Source organism: Paramormyrops kingsleyae, chromosome 25 (genome assembly GCF_048594095.1).
Source record: "Paramormyrops kingsleyae isolate MSU_618 chromosome 25, PKINGS_0.4, whole genome shotgun sequence".
Lineage (NCBI taxonomy): Eukaryota > Metazoa > Chordata > Actinopteri > Osteoglossiformes > Mormyridae > Paramormyrops > Paramormyrops kingsleyae.
The window spans coordinates 12,640,597-12,662,338 of record NC_132821.1 but is presented as its reverse complement, the minus strand read 5'-3'; the positions used below and the strand labels follow the sequence as shown (position 1 = coordinate 12,662,338).

Genomic DNA, 21,742 nt, shown 5'->3' with positions numbered 1-21,742 from the left:
ACTAATTGAAGTTTCCTCTGCAGAACCTTTCTGAATTTTTAAGATACTGATTTAATGTTTTGAACCAAAATCAGTGGTATTTTGTTGCTGTATGTGCTGGCACAGTGTACAGAAACCTTTTTAGTTGATCTTTTCAATTTTTCGTGTAATACTTTTAAAATAAATAAGTCAATTAGGGCCCTTTTAATAGTACAGAGGTCTCAGCTAAATGCACATATTATGCCAAGTTTCCGAACAGCTTAATCTTTAGCATCCTGGCGCTTTTTATTTCCCAAAAAAAGCACTGATTGAATAAAGCTACAGTTTTGGAGATGTGCCAGACAATAAAAAGCGACCCTTCAGTTAGGGCTGGTCAATGCTAAAGGCGACACCAGCGGCCACCTTGGGCACTACATTGTAAGGGGTGCCATCTTGCCAGCCAGTTTAATTTTGTCTTGAATGGGGGGTGTTGCCGGTGGTACTGCCCTTGACCGCCACATAGGCCGGGAATGGAACTAAAAAAGAACAGTTTAAATGAAAATGCAGGGTAACATTTCCAGTGCAAAACAGCTAATAGAGGTATTATATAGAAGTACACAACGCAAAGATTGGCATTGACGTACACTGCAGTACGTTAACAGTGTACAATATGTAATTGCAGCATGGCAGCAGTGTATTACACGAGTGCAGAAAATGCCAGCCCATTGCACTGAGCATGCACAGAGGTAATTCAGAGATACCTGTTTGCTGCATGTCTTTGTATTGTGGAAGGAAAGTAAAAACCCATGTAAGAGGGGAACATGCAAACACACACACACAATACAGGACTCACAGCCAAGCAGTCCTTCTCATATTTATATCATATACGTGCCTTTATACCTTTATTTCAATCTTTCAATCCAGGCTGACAGTATATAACACATTCTATAAACTGTAGGATTTGCAATATGTACAAACATTTATACATATCTACATATGTGCTTGTATCTTTTAAATCACATAATAGATTTCTAGGGATTGTGGTAACTCTAAAAAACAATATTGTTTTGAGAAAAAAAAGGAAGACAAAATAGCACATGTTATCTAGTCAGGTTTTATCCAGCCATAAATTTGGCCAGATAAAAAAAGGGGTGGGTGTTAAAAGGATGGGTGCAGTGAGTTTAGTGATGGATCCCGTAGCTCACAGGAAATATCCTCTCCCCCTTTGTCACTTTTATTACTAACATAATTTTTCCTACAGCAAAGAAACCTTTATTTCAATCTTTCAATCCAGGCTGACAGTATATAAGACATTCTATAAACTACTGTAGGATTGTCCCCAAATATGCAATCAGCACTGCATATATCAATTAATTAAAGTTTCAGTTTTGCGTAACACTTGCATAGTATAATGAGAAGACTATAGGAATCAGTCTCACCCCAGAGCCCCCGTCATCAGAAATGCAGATTGAAAGGAAACCTTATAACTAATTATTTGTCAGTTGTCCACTGGGCCTTTCAGTCATCTATGCTTTTATGCTTTAGACTTTTCATTTTTCTTTTTTTCTTAGTTGCTTTAAACATCATTATTTAGACTCACCAAAACTCATCTGTTTTGCATTAACAACAGTGCAAGATGATTCCAGTTGTTTAATTATTGCCCCAACAGCAGAAATGGGCATTTTCAGGTGAGTAGCTATTTTTAATACCCATTCCCTTACTTATGAAGGTCAACACTCAACAAACCCCTCCCTCATTTGGTTTGTATGTTCTCTTATCATTCCCATGTGGATGGATGTCTAAGGGAATTTGGGCTCTGGGTCACCTCATGTTTCTACCCTAGGTAATCTGGAAGTCATAGATTACAGCTTGAAGGTTCATATTCACTCCAATCAACTCAAAGATGTACAATTTACAGGGGAAACATGCTTCAGTTATGTTGTGTTCACTATAATTTCCAGTGGTGCCAATAATGTTACATGTAATAATGTCTTGATGAAGCATTTGCTTTTCTATGAAAAATATATTTCAATGGAAGGTTGGATTTTTCTCATTTTTTTCAGTGTGAGATGAAGCTAATTCACTACACATTTTTTCTAACCCTTTTTATAAATCTTTACAAGGGGTGCCAATAATTGTGGAAGGCAGTGTAAACAAATTTCCTTTGACTGCCTTTGACTGCCTTAGTGTATATACATGGTTAAGCGACTCAGGAGTGGGATTTCTATAAATACTAAATAACATTAAACATTAGTAACAATACTATGCAAAACCCCCCGTGGAACACACCTTTTCAGCAGGCCCTTTAGGCTATAACCAGTTAGCATGTTGGTGGTTTGCTAAATCTGTGGGAAGACTTGGCAAACAAATGTTTAGCATCCTGATTTGCCTGAATGTTTTTTTCTGACTCCTTGTCCTCTTGGCTGGGTCTCTGACTATTTGGAATCAATATGTTTCTGAGAAGCGCCTACAAATGTTTATACCGTGTATCTATAGTTTGGTTTTAAAATGATTTTGTGAATGAACATTAAGGCCTTGTCCTCTGCTTCCTGTGTGTTTAGTGCCCTTCATTTTTGGTTTGTTTGCGGTTGGATCCCCTATTCCCTGGTCCCAGCTCAGTATCTATAAAAATCAACAATGGTTCATAATGCACATTTTTTACCCTTCAGGATCACCACAGAACCCGGTGCTGCTGGTAATTACTATCGAAAATCTCAGATATGTGACACTGACTGGCAGACCTTTTGTGGAAGGCCAGGGGTACGGCAAGCCCCCAGTGAATTTGTGTTGCTTGTTGGCCCCTCCTCTGCGTGACTGATGGTGATTGGCAATGACAGGCGCAGAGAAGTGATTTTCTCAGGTTTTTCTCCATTTTTTTTTTCTTGCCAAGATCAGGCTTGTCTGTAGCTCCCCCTCGCCACGGCTTCCCCCTGATGAGGAGGACGGTGCCCCCACAGTGCCAAATCACTGAGTAAAAACCACGCCTTCAGGAGCCTGCACTGTTGTGTAACCTTGAGTCAAAATGGTGGGGGGGAGGGGGCAGGGGGTAACTTTGTTTGTTTAAGCTTTTGGGGGGTTTGTTGGTTTTTCCATTTAGGCAAGCTACCTTAGAAACTAAGAAGTGTGTTTTGAAATATACAATGTTTTGGTAAAGGAAGGTGCTAAACATTCAGAACTTCAGAACTTTTTAAAAATAGGACAGCATTGCTACAAATTGTTATCTTTCACATTTTTTAGGATAATGCATTAATGCTCAAAATGTCTAATGTATGTTGGATATTATTTCCCACAACTCTATCCAGGTGGATGAATGGATGGATGGATCTTCAGTTTTATTTGTTACATATTTCATAGATATTGTTGTGGACACGGAAATGCTTTGATTTACATGACTTTTCACTGAATGTGATGAATGTGTAATTAAAATACTTGTTAAACATTAAAACCACACTTTTTCTGTGGGTCTTTAAATGTACGAGTAGCACGTTACACACAAGGACTCAGAAAACTCTACTCAATCCAACAATCTCTGTTGCAGCAGACACACAGTTTGCATGTTGAGTTTACATTTGATCTTCTGCTCTTTGCAGATTGCCTCTGAAATGTATTTCTGCATCTTACTAAGAAAGTGTAAATCAATGCTTTGGCATATTGAAACCTGACAGGGAGCAGAAGTAACTGTTGTCTGTTTCTTTGGTTGTTTTTCATCAGCAAAGGACCAGAGCAGATTTACCATGTAGCACACATTGAATTCATTCCTGCTAAGGATGCCATCTTGAAAAATAAACACATAGGTTAGCGCACTGTATTCTTTTTCTTGCGATGCAAACTTTTTTCTTGTCTAGAAACAATTCATTCACCATGGGCCTACCAGATTAAAGCGTACTTTATACACTGGATGCTGGGTGCAAAGCACTAGCAGGAAGGGAGACTCTACTTTCAATGAGAAACAAAAGGTCAGAGAAGGCAAGATAACATGATTATCTCAGGCCACTGCCTCAGCCAATGGAATCCATCACTTGACTGCATCCTGTCCATCAGCTTTGAGGCGACACAGGACACTGACTTCCTGAAGGAAACTGGCATGATAAATGGGGAGTCACAGTGACAGCTAATTGATTACTTAAATGTATCCAAGGTAAACTGAGATTTAATAGCAGGATGTTATCAGTGTTATCAAAGTCTCAAAATGAATAATGACGTTTTCTGTTTTGGGGACATTTGTTGCTGGCATGGATCTGCATTTGTAAGATAAACATTTTCTGAAAATCAATTATAATAAATTTTTTATGAGGTTTGAAAACTAAATAACCTGAAGACATATCAGTTGAAAATAAGCGCTAATTGTATTTTTGGGGTCACTCGCACTTCACTGATAACTAAAATACTCCAATCAGCCAGACCTACTTCATATAAACTGGATAGCTAACCACAACAAATGAAACTGTAGTTAAATACTACTTCAGAATTAAACTTTTTTTTTTTTTTTTTTTACATATTTCATCACCTAAACAAGAAAATTACTTTCTAATAACATAAAAGAATCAAAGAGCAAAGGTCATGGATAATGATGATGAAGATGATTAAATGCAGCCCTGGTTGAATTATAAAAAATCTTGCTAGATGTTGCCTTTATGAATAATCTGACAACCTAAGAGGCAAATGTCTGTTCCACACATTCATTCCACATGTCATTCCAAAAGGAAATGATGTTTTTGCTGATTTTATTAGGCTAACATGAAAATAAAATTCAATTAACTGTTTTGATTCGAAGGCTGTATGAGACCTCAGGTTACTGGAGACCTCTTACTGTACATGCTATAAAGTCTGAGTATTTGCGTGATAGAGATAAAGTCTGTGAGCTCTTTTATTGATTTAGTTTTACTTAGTTTCATCTATAATATGCATAGTGTGTTGGATCTAATATTATTGTTTCTTGTAAAAGGTCCAAATTTTTAAGTTTAATGCAATAATGAGCTATACTCCTTAGAATCTGTGTTTTACTGTTCTTTTTTGAGAACTACTTCCAACAGCACTGGAAGTATCACAAACTGTACACATCTCTAAACCCTTTTCTGCTAGCGTATCATAGCTTGATAAAATGGCAATGTGAATGGTAGTGAGTTATCAATTCAGTAACAGTCTGGCTTCAGGCTTTGCCTTCGGTATTTAAACCTAGCAAACCTTAACTAGATTCATCACATGGTTAAGGTTATAGAAAATGGGCCAGCTAGGTGCATTTGCGAGATAAGGCACTATTGCATTGTTTTTTCATTTGTTTAATGTTTCAGGGGGCTTTGTCCCATTTTTGCATTTTAATTTGAACTTCAGTAATAGATCCACAACATGTATTTTTTTTCATTTTTCCAAATAAATTTGTGTCTTTCTTTGAGCAAGCCAACCTGTGACACTGACAGAGCCTTGCAATAGACCTCAAGCTCACAGCGTGCTGCATCAACTCATCAGCTGCAAGCATTAGGGTCAAAACCTGCAATTGTGAAGCATCATTTTCCTACATCACAGTTCTCCAGTCCTCATAACTCCCTTATAACTGATAAAAGCTCACCACTCGAAAGACATAATGAGGAATTTTTTCTTAGGGTGCAAGTGTTGCAAAATGAACAAAAAAGGACCAAAAACCCTATAGATATACATATATAAACACCCCCATCGCTTCCCAGCCAATTGTATAAGGCACAAGACTGTAATGCCTCTTGTTCAGCACATACTACTGTTCATGTAGAAGTATATTATAACAGGACTGTAAATAATGTGGCTTTGTCTGAGTGTGTTTTTAATTGAGTGCATCCCCCTGGGAACACAATCCTGAAATTGCTCCTGAGCTAATATCACAGGAGTAGAAAATTAATGCCTCTATTAATTGAGTTAATTATCTGTAGCTGTTACCCCATCTCCCTTTTCACTCAAACTAAGCATGGTTAGATGAATGAACAGAAATCACCCTCTGCTGCCTTAAGCACTTTCCTACATCTCTTAGGAACACTGATTCCATCATGGTGACAGTCTCTGCGTAATGTAATCTCTCAGCAGCTTGGCTGTTTCTCCTATAAGACCTTAAGTGCTGTTTCACTTATCAGACAGACTCATAGTCCTTGCTGCTTGGTAGCCTTAGGCAGCATAACTGTGGTCTGTGTTTACAGTAGACCTTGCACATCTTTACCATGGAACCGGCTGGTGAGGACATTTAATAACAAATATTTGTCCTATCTTTGTAACTCCAGGATGATCAGTTAGTGTACAGATGCCTTATACAGTCCATTCTTGACTTAGTAAGTCCAGAATGTAAATCTAAACTTAGGCAAAAAGATATATGAGGTACAGTTTAAAGAAGCTCCTTTGCAAAAAGGCCTGTAAGTAAATTTATACTTTATTTGGTAACGCTTTACATTAACTCCACCTTTATAGAGCATTTGTGGAGATTAATTTGTTCAGGGAACTATACAGTTTTATTGTGTATTATGCAAATTCTCCATGACCCAAAATAGGATAAACAGTTAAAAGATAGATTAATGGATTGATTATGCAAATTGATTTAATAGTATTTGAGTCAATAACAAAGAGTACAGACAGAAGTAATTAGCTGTTATATTTTGTGGTTCATATGTAGTAAACACACATATTGCTTCTAGAGGTCACACAAAAAATACAGAGAGGGACATTATTTCAGAAAAATGTATGGCCAGTGTCCATTTTCTCAGTGACACCCCGATTTAGTGCTACGTTTTCCGCGTTGACGGATTATGGCACATTTAATCGGGTGAAGAGACTTCCCAGTTTTCTGTGAGAAACACATAAATTGCTCAGAGGACTTTACACGCTCATTCGTGCAGTAGCAGGTGCTGGATCGCATGCTGCTTAATTGAGGCGGGTTTATTCAGCTGATACGTGGTGAGTAAAGTGACTTTTAATGTCCTTCTCCTTATTAAAAGTCTACTTTTAAAGCCAGCTGGCAAATTAATTCCATCGCTGGGTGGTAATTTTCTGTAGAAATAAAACAGAAGAATGGGTTCTGTTGTATGTGAGTAAGGCTGGCGTGATGGTGCAGTGGATAAAACCGTCACCTTTCACCTCTGTGACCCGGGTTCAAGTTCCTGCTGTGGCTACATGTGTGTGGAGTTTGCATGTTCTCCCCATGGGGTGTCCTCTTGGTTCCCCCCCCTCCCAGTCCAAAAACATGCTGAGACTAGTTGGAGTTACCAAATTGTGAATGCTGTTTGCCTGTGCTCTGTGATAGGTTGGTGACCGGTCCTGGGCTGTTCCCTGCCTTGTGCCCATAGGCTCCAGACCCCCATGACCCTGAATGGGCCGGGCAGTTTCAGAAAATGAATGGATGCATTTGATTGGTGTATTAATGTATAAGTATTTAATTGGACAGGAGCTAGTCAGTAATTTATACCTTTATTGCTATATTACTTCAGGCACAGATCTTAATAAAATGACTCAGCTCTGCTTATGATGACCTAACAGTTTGTAAGCCCGGCCCCACTGTTAATCAGGTCTGACTTGTCGTGGAACGCCACTCCCATGATGCAGAGACTTTTTACTATTCACGTTAGATGCTTGTTATAGAAAAATAAAATAGAAAGCAGATCCTTATATTGAGAAATATTGATGACACGACGTAAATGGCCTGCATGGAGTGGACACTTTTCCTTCTGACAAATGTAAAGTACCTCCAGGGAAAAGACATACAGTAGAGAACATCTGTAGCCCAAACCTTCTCTCGTGTTATGTACGAGTCTAATGACCCAATTTCGTACCTGTGTGGTCATCAACTTGCCTCGTAGGATTGCTTCTGCAAAAGGTTTCTTATCCTCAGCAAATGGGCCGTGCTGAGAGGCCCTGAGACGACGCGGAGTAGTTTGCCTCCCTCCTCCTGCAAAGCAACCCGCAAGTTCAGTAATTACGCCATACAGGCAATGGCCTGCAGCCTGACTTTTTGATGTTTACATGTCACCAGGACTCACAAACTTGTACAGTTTATTATTGGGGAAAGATACGAGAAGCAGAAGTTCACCTTATAGTAAAAGGCCTCAAGGCAATGAAGTAAAACATATGAAATATTGGAACGATCAAGAGAAGTGTTCAAAATCTCAGAGTTTTCTTAAATTTTAGACTCTTCAAAATAGCCTCTTTTTGCTTCAATGACAGCGCTGCAGACTCTTGGCGTTCTTTCAACCAGCTTACATTTGTAGCCACCTGGAACGCTTCTCCAACAGTCCTGAAGGAATTTTCACAAGTTTTGGGCACAACTGAGCTACATTGCTCTTACTCTTTAATCCTAATCATCCCAAACCGGCTCTATAGGGTTTTGGTTGGGGTATTGTGGGGGCCAGGTCATCTGTCACAGCACTCCATCTCTTTCATTGATCCCAAAATAATTGTGTAATATTTAAGGCTGTATATAGATTTTATAATCCTACAGTACACTGATTAGAACTCAATGCTCATGTAACCTTTCAGGTTTCTTCTAATATAAATTTATCTACTTTGATCTATAGTTATTGTGGTGATTTATGAAACTCAGGTGTTACATCCACAACTATCACGCTGCTAATCTATAATAGTCAAGCTCCTCAAATGTCATATTGTAATATATAACACAAGCCCTAAATCACACACACACATGACAGGTAAACATATCTATATGGGGACCACTCATTCATTTCTATGGGAAAAATGCTAACGCTAACTATGACAACCTTAACCCCTACCCTGCCCTAACCATAACCATAACCAAGCAAAATACAAGAGTTTTTGCATTTGTAGTTTTTTCATTGGAGTCACAGATTTTTATTAAATTGAGTTTTCATCACGTTGTGGGAATATTGTGTCCCCATAAGGTAAGGTATACCCGCTCACACACAAACACACATACACACACACAGCTCCTCTACTGTATATACAGCATACTAGGTTCTACACAGATACTCTTTAGTAATCTCTAATATTCAGGTACTGTCTTATATCACTTACTCTATGATGAGGTCATGTCATACAACATTAAGTCTTATTTTTATTAGTGTATTTGTTTCTATACTGGAAATGTCAGGACCTCAGTCACAGAAGATGCTTTTGATGGGATTGATGGCAATTCATAGAAGCCCTGGTGCTTTTCAGTCATTTGTTTATGATGAATGTTTCCATGTGCTCAGATTTCCATAGTTTCCAGAACCCCTTCTGACCTCTGTCAAAACGATCGTTCATCCTGTGTGAGTTTCTCAAATTTCCATTCATTATGTTATGGTCATCCATCCAGCCATGCATTAATTTTCCGTACCATTTATCCAATACAAGGTCACAGTGTCACAGTGGTCCTGGGTCCTACTCCAGTAAGCCCTGGGCACAAGTCAGGGGACACCCTGAATACATGGCTAGTTATATCATTGCAGGGCACACACTACAGGCAAATCTGAAACGTCAAATCCCCTTAACTGCATATTTTTAGATTGTGGGATTAAGCCAGAGTTCCTGTAGGAAATTCAGGGTATAACACAAAAACCCTATGTGAAAGCCAAGAAAAATGCTCTTATTTATTATTTATTTTTCATACAGTGATATTATGTTGCCTACAATTCCAACCTTTTCAACAAATATATTTTCAGTATACTGAAGGGTTCAAAAGTCAATCACCCCCTTAGATGGGGTGGACCAGTGATTTACTGACTTCACCTCCCTGATCTGCGATCAGTTGGCTTGGTATCGTGTGAGCTTGAGCCACAGCATGATGTTACAGAGACTCATGCATAATGACCCTCCCTCCCACCCCCCACACAGTCTAGGAAATGGCATCAGGAGAGTAGCATTGTTTACTGGAGAAAAGGGAGAGAATGAAACAGTATGTGTGTGAGAGAGACAAAGAGAGAAAGAGTGAGAGAAAAAAAGAGATTGTTCATGGGTGAGAGAGTGCAAGGAAAAGACAGAATAGGAAAAAAAGAGCAGCGTGAAGTCACATTTAATTTCCACAATCAGGACACCATAGTTACATAATAGCAGACTGAATACTCAATATCAGTATAGGAATGCTGTTTGTCTTATGTGGAATGCTTTACTACCATATGCTGTCACAACCCTCATACAAATAACAGTCTCTTGCCAAAACGAAAACCTCTTTGTTACATTACATTTACTTTATTTAGTGGAGGTTTTTCCCCAAAGCGATGTACAAGTGAGGCAAATAATACATCACAAGCAATCAACTGTCAAGGAATAAACAAGGAATAAATGCAGCCAGAGTGGCCTTCCATGTGAAAGCCCAGAAACAAGTGTAAGTAGTATCAGAGCAAGAGCTATACAGAGCATTTCAGACATAGCAAGAAGCTAATGGAACTATTCAATCAAAAGACAAAGTGCAACACTAAGAGCATTCAGAGAACATAAGAGACTTGCAAGTGAGCATAGAGTGGCGTTGGCTGGTAGAGGTGTTCCCGGAACAGACAGGTCTAGGGGCGTATATTGAAGCTTCACAGGAAATCTGTTGACTGTATGTGAGTTGGCAGTTTGTTCCTCCATTGGGGAACTACACATGAGAAACGTCAAAAGTGAGACTCCTCACATGGTGAAGCTTCTCCAAAAATCGAACTAGGCCAAAATAACAATTCAATTGTATTTTCCATTTGAGTTAAATAATACAATTATAATGAGTGTAGTATTATGTTTCATAAGAACACAAGAATTTTACAAACAAGAGGAGGCCATTCGGCCCATCAAGCTTGTTTGGGGAGAACTTAACTAATAGCTCAGAGTTGTTAAAATCTTATCTAGCTCTGATTTAAAGGAACCCAGGGTTTTAGCTTGCAGTACACTAGCAGGAAGACTATTCCATAATCCAATCTACACGCTGTGTAAAGAAGTGCTTCCTCAAATTCATTTCAAAATGTTCTCCTGCTAATTTTCACTTATGGCCACGAGTTCTAGTATTTAAACTAATATTGAAATAGCCATTTGAGTGAACAGCATCCACACCCATTAGAATCTTATAGACCTGGATATATCTTAGTCTCCTTTGCTCGAGGCTACACAGATTCAGCTCAGCTAACCTTTCCTCGTAAGACATTCCTCTAAGACCAGGAATTATTCTCATAGCCCTCCGTTGCACCTTTTCTAAGGCAGCAATGTCCTTCTTAAGGTATGGTGAACAAACCTGCACACAATATTCTAGGTGGGGTCTTACCAAGGAATTATATAATCGTAGCATCACCTTAACCTAAACTCCACACATCTAGAGATGTGACCCAACATCCTATTGGCCTTTTTTATTGCTTCCCCGCACTGGTGAGAATGAGACATGGAAGCATCAACATACACACCAAGGTCTTTCTCATAATCAGCTACCTTTATTTCAGTGGAACCCATAAAGTATCTGTACTTTATATTTCTGCTCTCTGCATGGATTACCTTACATGTATCTATGTTAAGTTTCATCTGCCAGGTATCAGCCCAGTCGCTAATTAAATCAAGATCACGTTGTAGTATCTCTGCTGCTAGATCAGTATCTGCTACACCACCCACCTTGGTGTTGTCTGAAAATTTTACCAGATAAGTGTATATATTGGTCTCAATATCATTAATGAAAATTAGGAACAATAGTGGTCCTAAAATGACATTTTTAAATTAACATTACAGTTCAATAAGTCAAATTCTACGCCAGTGTTTATATATGGCCTGTGTTTTTAAGGTACAACTAAGGCACACTAATTTCAGTCCCGGTGACAGGATAATGAATCGTAGTCATCAAAGAAAACAAAAGCTTTAACTAATGTTGTGGAACCCATGTGAATGGCAACTGTTTGTAACGCTGGAGTTGTTCCTTTAATTACTGTTGTTTTACCTTATAACTGGGTTATTTTCCACACAGTCAGTATTGGAAGTAAATAAAAATAGATGCTACTATGTTTCTTACTAGAATTCTCTTCCAGTTGTGTAGATGCCAGAAGGATCAGAAATCAATGCAAATTATTTATAAGTAGGATCAACTAAAACAATTCCTTTTACAAAAAGACTGAAAAAAATGATAGAAATTTCATATACAGTATATGAAATGGTCTTGAGGGGTGTTGTAGTTATAGACTGAATAAATAGTAGTTGAATGCACAAATATAGCAACATGACATTTCAACATTAATAGGCAGTAAGAATGAATAATAAAGACCAATAAATAGTAGCAGTTCAAGGAATGTCAGGGAAAGTAAAGCATGGAATTCTGTAATGTAACATAATGGCTCTGAAATAGTACCACATAGTGGGAATTGCACAGTGAACAAGTGATGTTCTGTGAATGTTCTGTGCCTAAGTGGTTTTGGTCCATTTGGACAGTTGGCTGTCCCATCTTGCCATAGTCTAATGGCCAAAGGTAGGAACACCTTCCTTGGAGCAGCGTTGCTGTCACTTTGGCCAAGACACAGCCTGCAGAGAGTACAGTATACTGGTCATTGTCCAGAATAGGCAGCAGTTTCCTGAGTGTCCTCTGTACCACCACAGTCCCCAGTTAATCCACAGTATACATTTTGCATGTAATCATGTACCACAGATCTGATTTAATTTATTAATTTTCTTCAAGATTTTGTATTTTCTGCATTTTGGTTCAGCATATTGAAAATATGATTAAAGTAAAAGTATTTTGACAGTTAGTCACTGGAATACTGGGGATGGGAGTATCTAAGGGAAGAGGGATTATTTCGATCTACTGTACATTAAATATGGAATTAGTTTGGCATTAAAATATGGAAATAGTTACTGATGATGTTGGATCATATATGTTAAATAAATTTAGAAATGTAAGATTAATAATAAATATGTTTAATGCAGCTGTAAAGAATTGTCAGGGCATCAAAGTTGATATTTGAGGTGTGTCAGTTTGTAGTGTGCTGGGTTTAGTTCACAAGCCAAGTTGTCAGTGAATTCCCCTCCCTGCAGGGTAACTGTTCTGTGTGATAACACTGTGCTCTCACTTTTGTTCTGACTCTGTGGGCAGGGAATGTTTCCATTCTCCGTCAGACATTCTTTCAAGAATTTTCCCTCAGAGAAAGGCACGCTTTGTTGAACAATTTCAGAATCCAGCGGGTAACTTACTGGGATAGAAATGTGCCAGCGGGTAACTTACTGGGATAGATATGTGCCAGCGGGTAACTTACTGGGATAGAAATGTGCCAGCGGGTAACTTACTGGGATAGATATGTGCCAGCGGGTAACTTACTGGGATAGAAATGTGCCAGCGGGTAACTTACTGGGATAGATATGTGCCAGCGGGTAACTTACTGGGATAGAAATGTGCCAGCGGGTAACCTACTGGGATAGATATGTGCCAGCGGGTAACTTACTGGGATAGAAATGTGCCAGCGGGTAACTTACTGGGATAGAAATGTGCCAGCGGGTAACTTACTGGGATAGATATGTGCCAGCGGGTAACTTACTGGGATAGATATGTGCCAGCGGGTAACTTACTGGGATAGAAATGTGCCAGCGGGTAACTTACTGGGATAGATATGTACCAGTGGATAACTTACTGGGATAGAACTGTGCCAGCGGGTAACTTACTGGGATAGATATGTGCCAGCGGGTAACTTACTGGGATAGATATGTGCCAGCGGGTAACTTACTGGGATAGAAATGTGCCAGCGGGTAACTTACTGGGATAGATATGTACCAGTGGATAACTTACTGGGATAGAACTGTGCCAGCGGGTAACTTACTGGGATAGATATGTGCCAGCGGGTAACTTACTGGGATAGAAATGTGCCAGCGGGTAACTTACTGGGATAGATATGTGCCAGCAGGTAATTTTGTACCTTTGTTTGTCATTGCCTGGTAAAAACAAAATACCAGCATATCTAGCCTGGCCAGTGTAATACTGCTGAAAGAATGCATGTCCACAGGCAATGCTCTAACACAGGGAGCTACACTGAGAACCACAAATAACTGGCCTGACTTTTACACCCCATCTATTGTAAGACTCATAAAGTGCAAGAAAAACTTAATCCAACCCCAATAAAACAAGGCTGAGTGTGGAAATACTTTGATTTTATTTTTAAACTGGTTCTGATCTAGAGACTAGCAGGACATTTCCAAAAGTTACGTGACTTGCTTGTGAGCAAGTCTGAAATTTTACCTAATTTATGTGAAGACATCAGTTCATCCACCTCATCTGGCTCCAGATGAGGTGCCTTGGGCATCTGCTTAGGATGCCTCCTGGACACCTCCCTGGTGAGGTGTTCCGGGCATGTCCCACTGGGAGGAGGCCCCAGGGAAGACCCAGGACACGCTGGAGGGACTATGTCTCTCGGCTAGCCTGGGAACGCCTCGGGATTCCCCCAGAGGAGCTGGACGAATTGCCCGGGGAGAGGGAAGTCTGGGTGTCCCTGCTTATACTGCTGCCCCCGCGACCCGACTTCAGATAAGCAGTAGATAATGGATGGATGGATGGATGGATGGATGGGTGGACATCAGTTCACAGCAGAGGGATAACCCAAAATGCACCCCTTTAGCTTTGCCAGGGGTGCAAATGCAAGGCTATTTGCACCTGATACAGGGGGTTTTCCTGATGAATGAAAAAACCGTTTGTATCTTTGGGTGTGAATGTGTGAGGTTGTGATGAGAGCCTGTGCACAATATTATCAGTACAGAAGAAACCTGTACTTGTCAATTATAATCTATAGCCACAGATGGACAGCTCAAGTCCGGAAAGTAATAATCCAGACCAAGATTTTGTTTCAACCCACCATTTGAACTGTGACTTTTTATGTTTGATTGGTTGGTTGAAACAAAATCTTTAAAATTATATATATATATATATATATATACAGGTATATATAGCTATTTTCTGGACCAGGTCTACCCACCTCTGCAAGTTTAATCCCTTTCAATGTCTCTAGAGTGCAGGATGCCAGTCACCTTTATATAAGGACTACGGATCTAAATTTGCCACCTTTCACTGCCACATTACACAGTGAAAGGAAAGCTTTGGCCCCTGAACAAATAATTAATCACATTGTGGAAAGAGAGTCACAGCCAAAAAGTGCTGATGAGCAAAGTGCCAAGAAAACAAATGGAAACCTTACATAATACAGGGAAAAAGTCAATTTATTTTGTATGCTGTCAGAGCTGCTATGTGCAGAATAATATGCACAGTTTGTTTTGTATGATATAGGAATAAAAACTCAGAATTAAGATAAAACATAGCAGCCCCATCTAATTGGCACCCAATGACGGCTCTGATAATTATAAGTGATTTATGTCTATTTTGTTTTCAACACCTCTGCCCCAATAATTTGCTTCTGACAGATTAAACTGATAAACTGTGGTTATGAAGTGTTGTTGAAAAAGCAAGAATGGGTTTTAAAATTGTTTAACAATTGTGAAATGTAAAACAGATGTTTTTATTTGTTGAGTTCAGTACGTCAACAATCATAAACGAGAAACCTTTGGCATGGTTTTTAAAGTTTAAAATGAAATTCAAATACACCAGAAAGGGGTTAGCATTTTCCCCTGTAAGCTGTGAAACTCACGTCACATGTGTCCTTCAGTAAAAAACAAAAACATACACTTTTATTTAGGAAAGCTCTTCAGTTCCACCAAGAGCATGTTATTATTTGGTAGATAATCCCTGAACAAATGTTATTCTGTTTCACAAGTGTGATTGAGTTTGTTTTGGGAAAAGATGATTATATATTCATTTTTAGAATAACAGTTATATCAGTGTCTGCACATATATATCTATGGCCAATAATAATAATGACAATGATATTATTATTATTATTATTATTATTATTATTAGTAGTAGTAGTAGTAGTAGTAGTAGTAGTAGTAATAATAATAATAATGCTACTACTACTGTTACTACTACTACTACTAATAATAATAATAATAATAATAAGAAGAAGAAGAAGAAGAAGAAGAAGCAGAATAAAATATACATACAAACATTATGTCACTCTCACTTAAATGTATTATTCACATTTACTCAAGCATGGTATAAGCATCATTTACTGAGTTTGACCTTAAGCTAAACCAATGCCTTATCATGCCTCCTTACAAAAATAACCAGACATGTACTGTTTTGAATAAGGCAGAACATGTCTCAGCAATATTTCAACTGCAGGGCCCGCCACTCCGAGGAGTATGGCTCAGATCGAGTGTGGGCAATTCACTACCACTCATTCACGACCACAGATTGCAATCTTTAAACTATAAAAATTATATGTACAATTGAAAAGGCACTGAAAAGTTCTTACTGCCTTTTGTGAGTGTTTTGGAGGAAGTAGGTTTTGCAACAGACTGTGTTTTTGTGTCTGTGGGTGGGTGTGTACGGACAAGTTTGTCCATTGTGTGTCTGCTCATTGTGGATTATATAAGAAGTATAGTTCTATGACATGTTTTAGCCTAACATTGTTAGCTGGGTAGTTAGTATAGTAACACTTTACAATATGGTTCCTTAGTAACTTAGTAGTAAACTTTGTAGTAAATCAATTACTACTCAAGTACAAATCATGAACAAATATAGCAGCTACTTCAGATACTCATAAAAGATGTGTCACGATTCTTTTATGCTGAACAAACATGAGATCAGTATTTCACTTTTTGTGTTATTCATCATTTGTTCCTTCAGTAGTTCACAATTGTCAGAATTAATAGATATAGTATCAAATATGGTAACTGCTTGAAATAAATGATGTTACAATTCATTATGATGAATGCACATAGGATAAATACATAAGTAGATTAATTAACAGGACTAATAGATAGATTAAGTTCCCACACCTTGTTTTTTTACCTCAGCTAACCTACGTACTGGTTCATAAGAATGATAATTACCAATATCTAATAGGTAGATAATAATTATGTGCACTATAAAATGCTTAACTAAATTCTGTGTTAACACTGAGCTAAATGACTTGATGCTAAGTACATAATTGGTAATTTGCTTGCAACAAAGACATAGTCTGTGGTTAATTAAAAACATAATAGTGCATTATTTTCCCCCCCTCAAATAAAGTGATACCATTAGTTTTTGCCTGAAGTCATTTATACAGGAATGAAGGTGATGCCGAATGGCATCTGTACATCTACACATATTTTGTTTTCTTAATTCCTAAGCATTTTTTTATTTACTCATCCTTAGAGAAAGCAAAGAGAACAATGTAATGTGGCTTGACAAGCACCCCATGATCCTCCATATGCTATGCTAGTGGGCGCTGTTCTTTAAATAGCATTTCAAATAAAAATGTAATCCAGGGCTGCTTGAGGATTTACAGGAAACACATGAAATGTTTATGTTTGAACTTCCATTGCTTATATTTGAGAGATTTATTTGGTTAAAAGACGGGGGGTCATGCAACTTGGAATTTAAAGCTCTGTGATTCTAAAGTGATATTGAGAAATATTCTGACATATGTGCATTACGTGAGAGTACGGCCCATTCAAAGCTGCTCATTATTGTTCAGTGACTGCAATAAAATGCAAAATCAGCTGGATGCATTTTTATATATGATATGTTGCCTTGTAACATATACATTTTTAATGTAATGTATTCTAAGTTTCTAAAGAAATACAGTTTTTACTCGGTCAGTTTGCAATTCTGAGACAAAGAAATGGAGTCAAGAAGAAAACCTGCCTTCAGCGAAGAGCAGACAGAGAGACAGATGGACAGGCTGCTATTAATAAGATGGATTTGTGTTATATTGCTTGGCTCAAAACCATGCTCAGCCTGAGCTCCCTGTGCTTCTCCCACAAAATGGCTAATCGGAAGTGTAATTACACAGCTCAGGAAGATATATGGACTAACACATACAAAACATAAAGCAGGAAACCATACACAGCACACAGCATCATGCTCAGAAAGTGCTTGCTGCGAATTGTGTATGAACTAAAACTTAAAAACTGTTCAAGGAACATCTAAGCACTCACACATACATCAAAATCCAATGAAATGCATAAACATTTCACCAGATCTGTGTTTGATTAACTGCTTACATCGTTTGCCAAAATTTAGGGGTAAAATCAGTTAGTCATTTGACAGCCATCGCAAGGTTGCAAACAAAATGAACTGCAGTTTGCTTAGAGAACAGAGATTAATAGATATTACAGCAATGCCAGGGAGACAGAAGGTAGACTGATGTCAGCAGTATCTGACTATAGTGTAGATAACTGAGATGTAGCTTGGGAGTGCAAATCTATCACTGTAATTTCAGGAATGTTTCAAGTGGAAGGAACCTGGAAGCAGAGGAAAAGAACAGATGGCAGGTAGTGACTCATTTTTCCACCAAGGAGCCAAACGTGGAAGTGAACTGCCCTTGGTCTTGTGACAGGGCAGCCATGCAGGAATGTTATGGTACACAGTGGCAGAAATACTTCCCTTCTTTTATACTTGTGGTAGGACTATTAGTACTATGGGAAACTGAAAAGTAATGTGGAAACAGGGAGTGCATGAGCCAATTGAACACCTCGCATTTATTGATAACCCTTCATTGATTAAATTACTTAGGAGACGATCACATCTAAGGTGCATTGTCTCAATTATTTATGTTACTGACTCTCAACTACACATCATACAGTAGTTCTGTGGTTCTTGGGGATTTCCTCCTGTTTCTAGATCATGTTTGAGTGCATCCCAGGGTGTCCCCTACCTTGTGTCCTGTGTTTCCAGGGATCAACTTCAAGTTGTATTGGATGAGCAGTTATAATGGATGTATTTTCATGTATGCATTTTTGTATATGTACTCGCTCAGTTGCACGGATGTTTATCAAATCTTTTTACTTAAGCTGACACCTTATTTATTTATTTATTTTTGTTTCTTTTCCCTGTTGAGTACTTTGATCACTGTGCCCCCTACTGGTAATAAAAAGAGGACCGACTTTCACATCCAGTGTTGTGACTTCTTTTGGCAGGACCAGCCACCAGGACAACGTCTCCAAAGCAGGACTGCGAGGACCACAGGCATGAGAAGCATCCAGACAAAGGGAGCGAGAGCGGCGCCTCCCTAAATGAGCTGTCCACCTCCAGCTCTGAGACACACTCTGAAGCCACCTCGCCTCAGGATGGCTTGGTGTGTGGGGCCTCCGCTGCCCCTTGCGGGGCCCTGCAGTCTGTCTCCCGGCAGCCCAGCACGCTCACCCTGGGCCGACCCTCTAAGAAAGGGTCCGTACAGTGGATGCAGCTGCCAGACAAGAGGCGCAACAGTGAGCTCTTCCAGTCACTGGTGGGCAACAATAGCCCCCGAGAGGGAGGCCTCAACCGAAGGAAGCTGACCGAGAAGCTGAGCGTCGAGGAGGAGATGAAGCAGTGCATCCAGGACTTCCGCAAGATCAAAATTCCCTGCGAATTTCCCGAGCGCAAACGCCAGTGGCAGTCTGAACTGCTCCAAAAGTATGACCTCTAGGGTACCTTTCCAGCCACTGCCGTTCTCAATTTCCTCTTTTTATTTATCTTCCCTGTTCTGGTTTCTTCTCAGCCACAGCGGAATATAATATGTACTGTTTCTTTTTTTTTTTTTTTAATGCCTCTTTAAGGGCTGGTCAGATGTAGCTCGCAAGGTGCAGAAATGAAGGGGGGGGGGGGGGGGGGGATTGTGTAAATGGTAATCATGGAGTGCAGCAGCCCTCTGCTATCTGGTAAATGTTGTCAGTCATTTTTCCTGCCTATATACAGAACAAACAGTACGCTGCTGAACTCGGCCTGGTTAAAGTCAGTCTGCACTTGTTTTGTACCACAAGCGACTTTTTGGAAGACTGACATTAAAGAACGCTTATCGAGTACCGCATTACGTGGACCCCATGGTGTTTCCCAGGCTTGGTTCTACTACCTTTACCCAAACAATATTACACAGGGCAGGGTAATTTGGCTCATTGGCTTCGAGCTCAACCCTCAAACACCAGTGTATTCAACCTGGGCCGTTGCTGAGGATCCAGCGGTCATTAAAAAGCGAAATCCTCCCGTCACAGTCATCTTTCATTTCTCAGTGAATAAAACTCATTAGGGCCCAGACAAAAATGGCTTTGGACTCTATTGAAAACATTGAAAAGAAAGAAAAAAAAACATTGACTGCTAGAATCAATTTTAGCAAAACCTCCCCACTCCTTCTGCATGAACATCAAATGAAATGAGACAAATAAAAAAATAACACAATACAAATAAATACAGGAGAAAAACCAGTAATTGCCAATAATTATTTAATTTAGGTACTATATGTTCCTATATAGCCTCTAGTGGAGTATATGCTTTGTGAATGAGCATTAAAAGGAGGTTGATTTTGATTGCATCTAGACTGTGCTGTACACTGGTTATCAGTTACCTCCCATTAAAGAATTTCTGCCAACAAAATAATTATTAGTTAACTTGTGATGTAATCTATGTGTGAATGAATGTGTTAAGGCTATGTTACAAGTATATTTTAGAGGTGTTTTGACAATGTTTTTCTTGTCAGAATTGTCAGTTTATATTAAACCACCCAAGGGACTGGTGCGGTCTGAGAGGTAAACCTTAGGATTATTTTAATAGCCATAGACTAACAGTGTCTAGCAGTCTTTATTACAATAGACTTATGCAGAGTTTGCATCTGAATTTCCACAGCCTGTACACTTCATGCACAGTATGAACATTCACTCTGCTGGGCCCTCATTTCCTCATTGCTGCATCCAGTTTAGCTCGGGATTTATTTTGATACCATCTGTACTAAATTGATTTTCTATAAAGCTCATCAAGTTAACACCAAGAACACATATAATCGACTGGAACTGCACCACCAGGGGGAGCACTTTATTTGTGTATGTTTATTTTATTTAGTTCTGTAATGAAATTCCTGGCAGGTGTGTGAGCCACAATTCTCCCATAATTACATAAAATACATAATGTAGTTGTTATAAAAAACATATGTTTCAAGAGAACTATTTAGCTGCGTACTTAAGGAATACTAAGTTCATGGCTGTATGGTGGAATTAAAATTCGTAAGATGTCAGGAACCTGTATTTTTGTGATGTTTTTTTACATCTAATCGTCACATTTGTTTAAAATGTATTCCCAAATCATTTTACTATGTTAATGTGCAAATATGTATATATGTGCATGGTAAAATAAAATTATCAGTGAGTCATATGTGTTGTTGTTGTTGTACAACATAGGGCATATTTCAGGGAGTGTTTAGTTTATTTTCCTAATATTTGTCCCAGATTAGATTAGAATTGTCCTCTGGGTTTTATAAGTCTAGTGTCTGTAGGGTCACATCACAATACTGTTACATAGTTATCTAGCTGTGTAAAACAGGAAAACATGGTTTTATTTCACAGAGTGCTAGAATGTAAGTTCTATTTCAGTCTGCTGTCATGCATGACTTCACCTTAGATCTAGTACCCTATACTTTTACTAGATTACTTCCTTAACCATGGTTTCCTGATAATTTGTACTGTACATTATCAATCATATATTTGGGATAAGGCTGTATTGTTTTTAAGAATTCCTATTCACAGTTTATTCTATAATAAAAATTATTTGTTGGTAATGTTATCACAGTACAACATATAAGCCATTATGATTGCTTTGTCAGTCCCATTAAATAACTTATACCTTTCTTAGAAGACAAGTTTTAAGTCTACAAACAAACAACTTCTAAATTTATTTTTTAGATGTCCAATTATTGTCATTATTGACATTTTATAATGCAACTGAACACATTATTAATGAATGATTTAGCATTCAGAGCACTGATTTGGTGCACTCGGACTGACGTGAGTGAGCATACCTTTGGCATAAAACTAATATTTTATATTAAATGTG

At 38.7% G+C, this 21,742-nt stretch overlaps 1 protein-coding gene across 1 annotated transcript in view; it reads left to right on the top strand.

Moving 5' to 3' along the window:
* The window catches only part of LOC111857615 (BTB/POZ domain-containing protein KCTD8), a 53,796-nt gene extending 34,295 nt beyond the window's left edge, over positions 1–19,501 (top strand). Inside the window, exon 2 of the mRNA XM_023838678.2 lies at positions 18,862–19,501. Within this exon, the coding sequence (XP_023694446.1) occupies positions 18,862–19,352 (491 nt within the window). The 3' untranslated portion in view covers positions 19,353–19,501. The remainder of the gene's footprint in view (positions 1–18,861) is intronic.
* Positions 19,502–21,742: the final 2,241 nt, after the last annotated feature.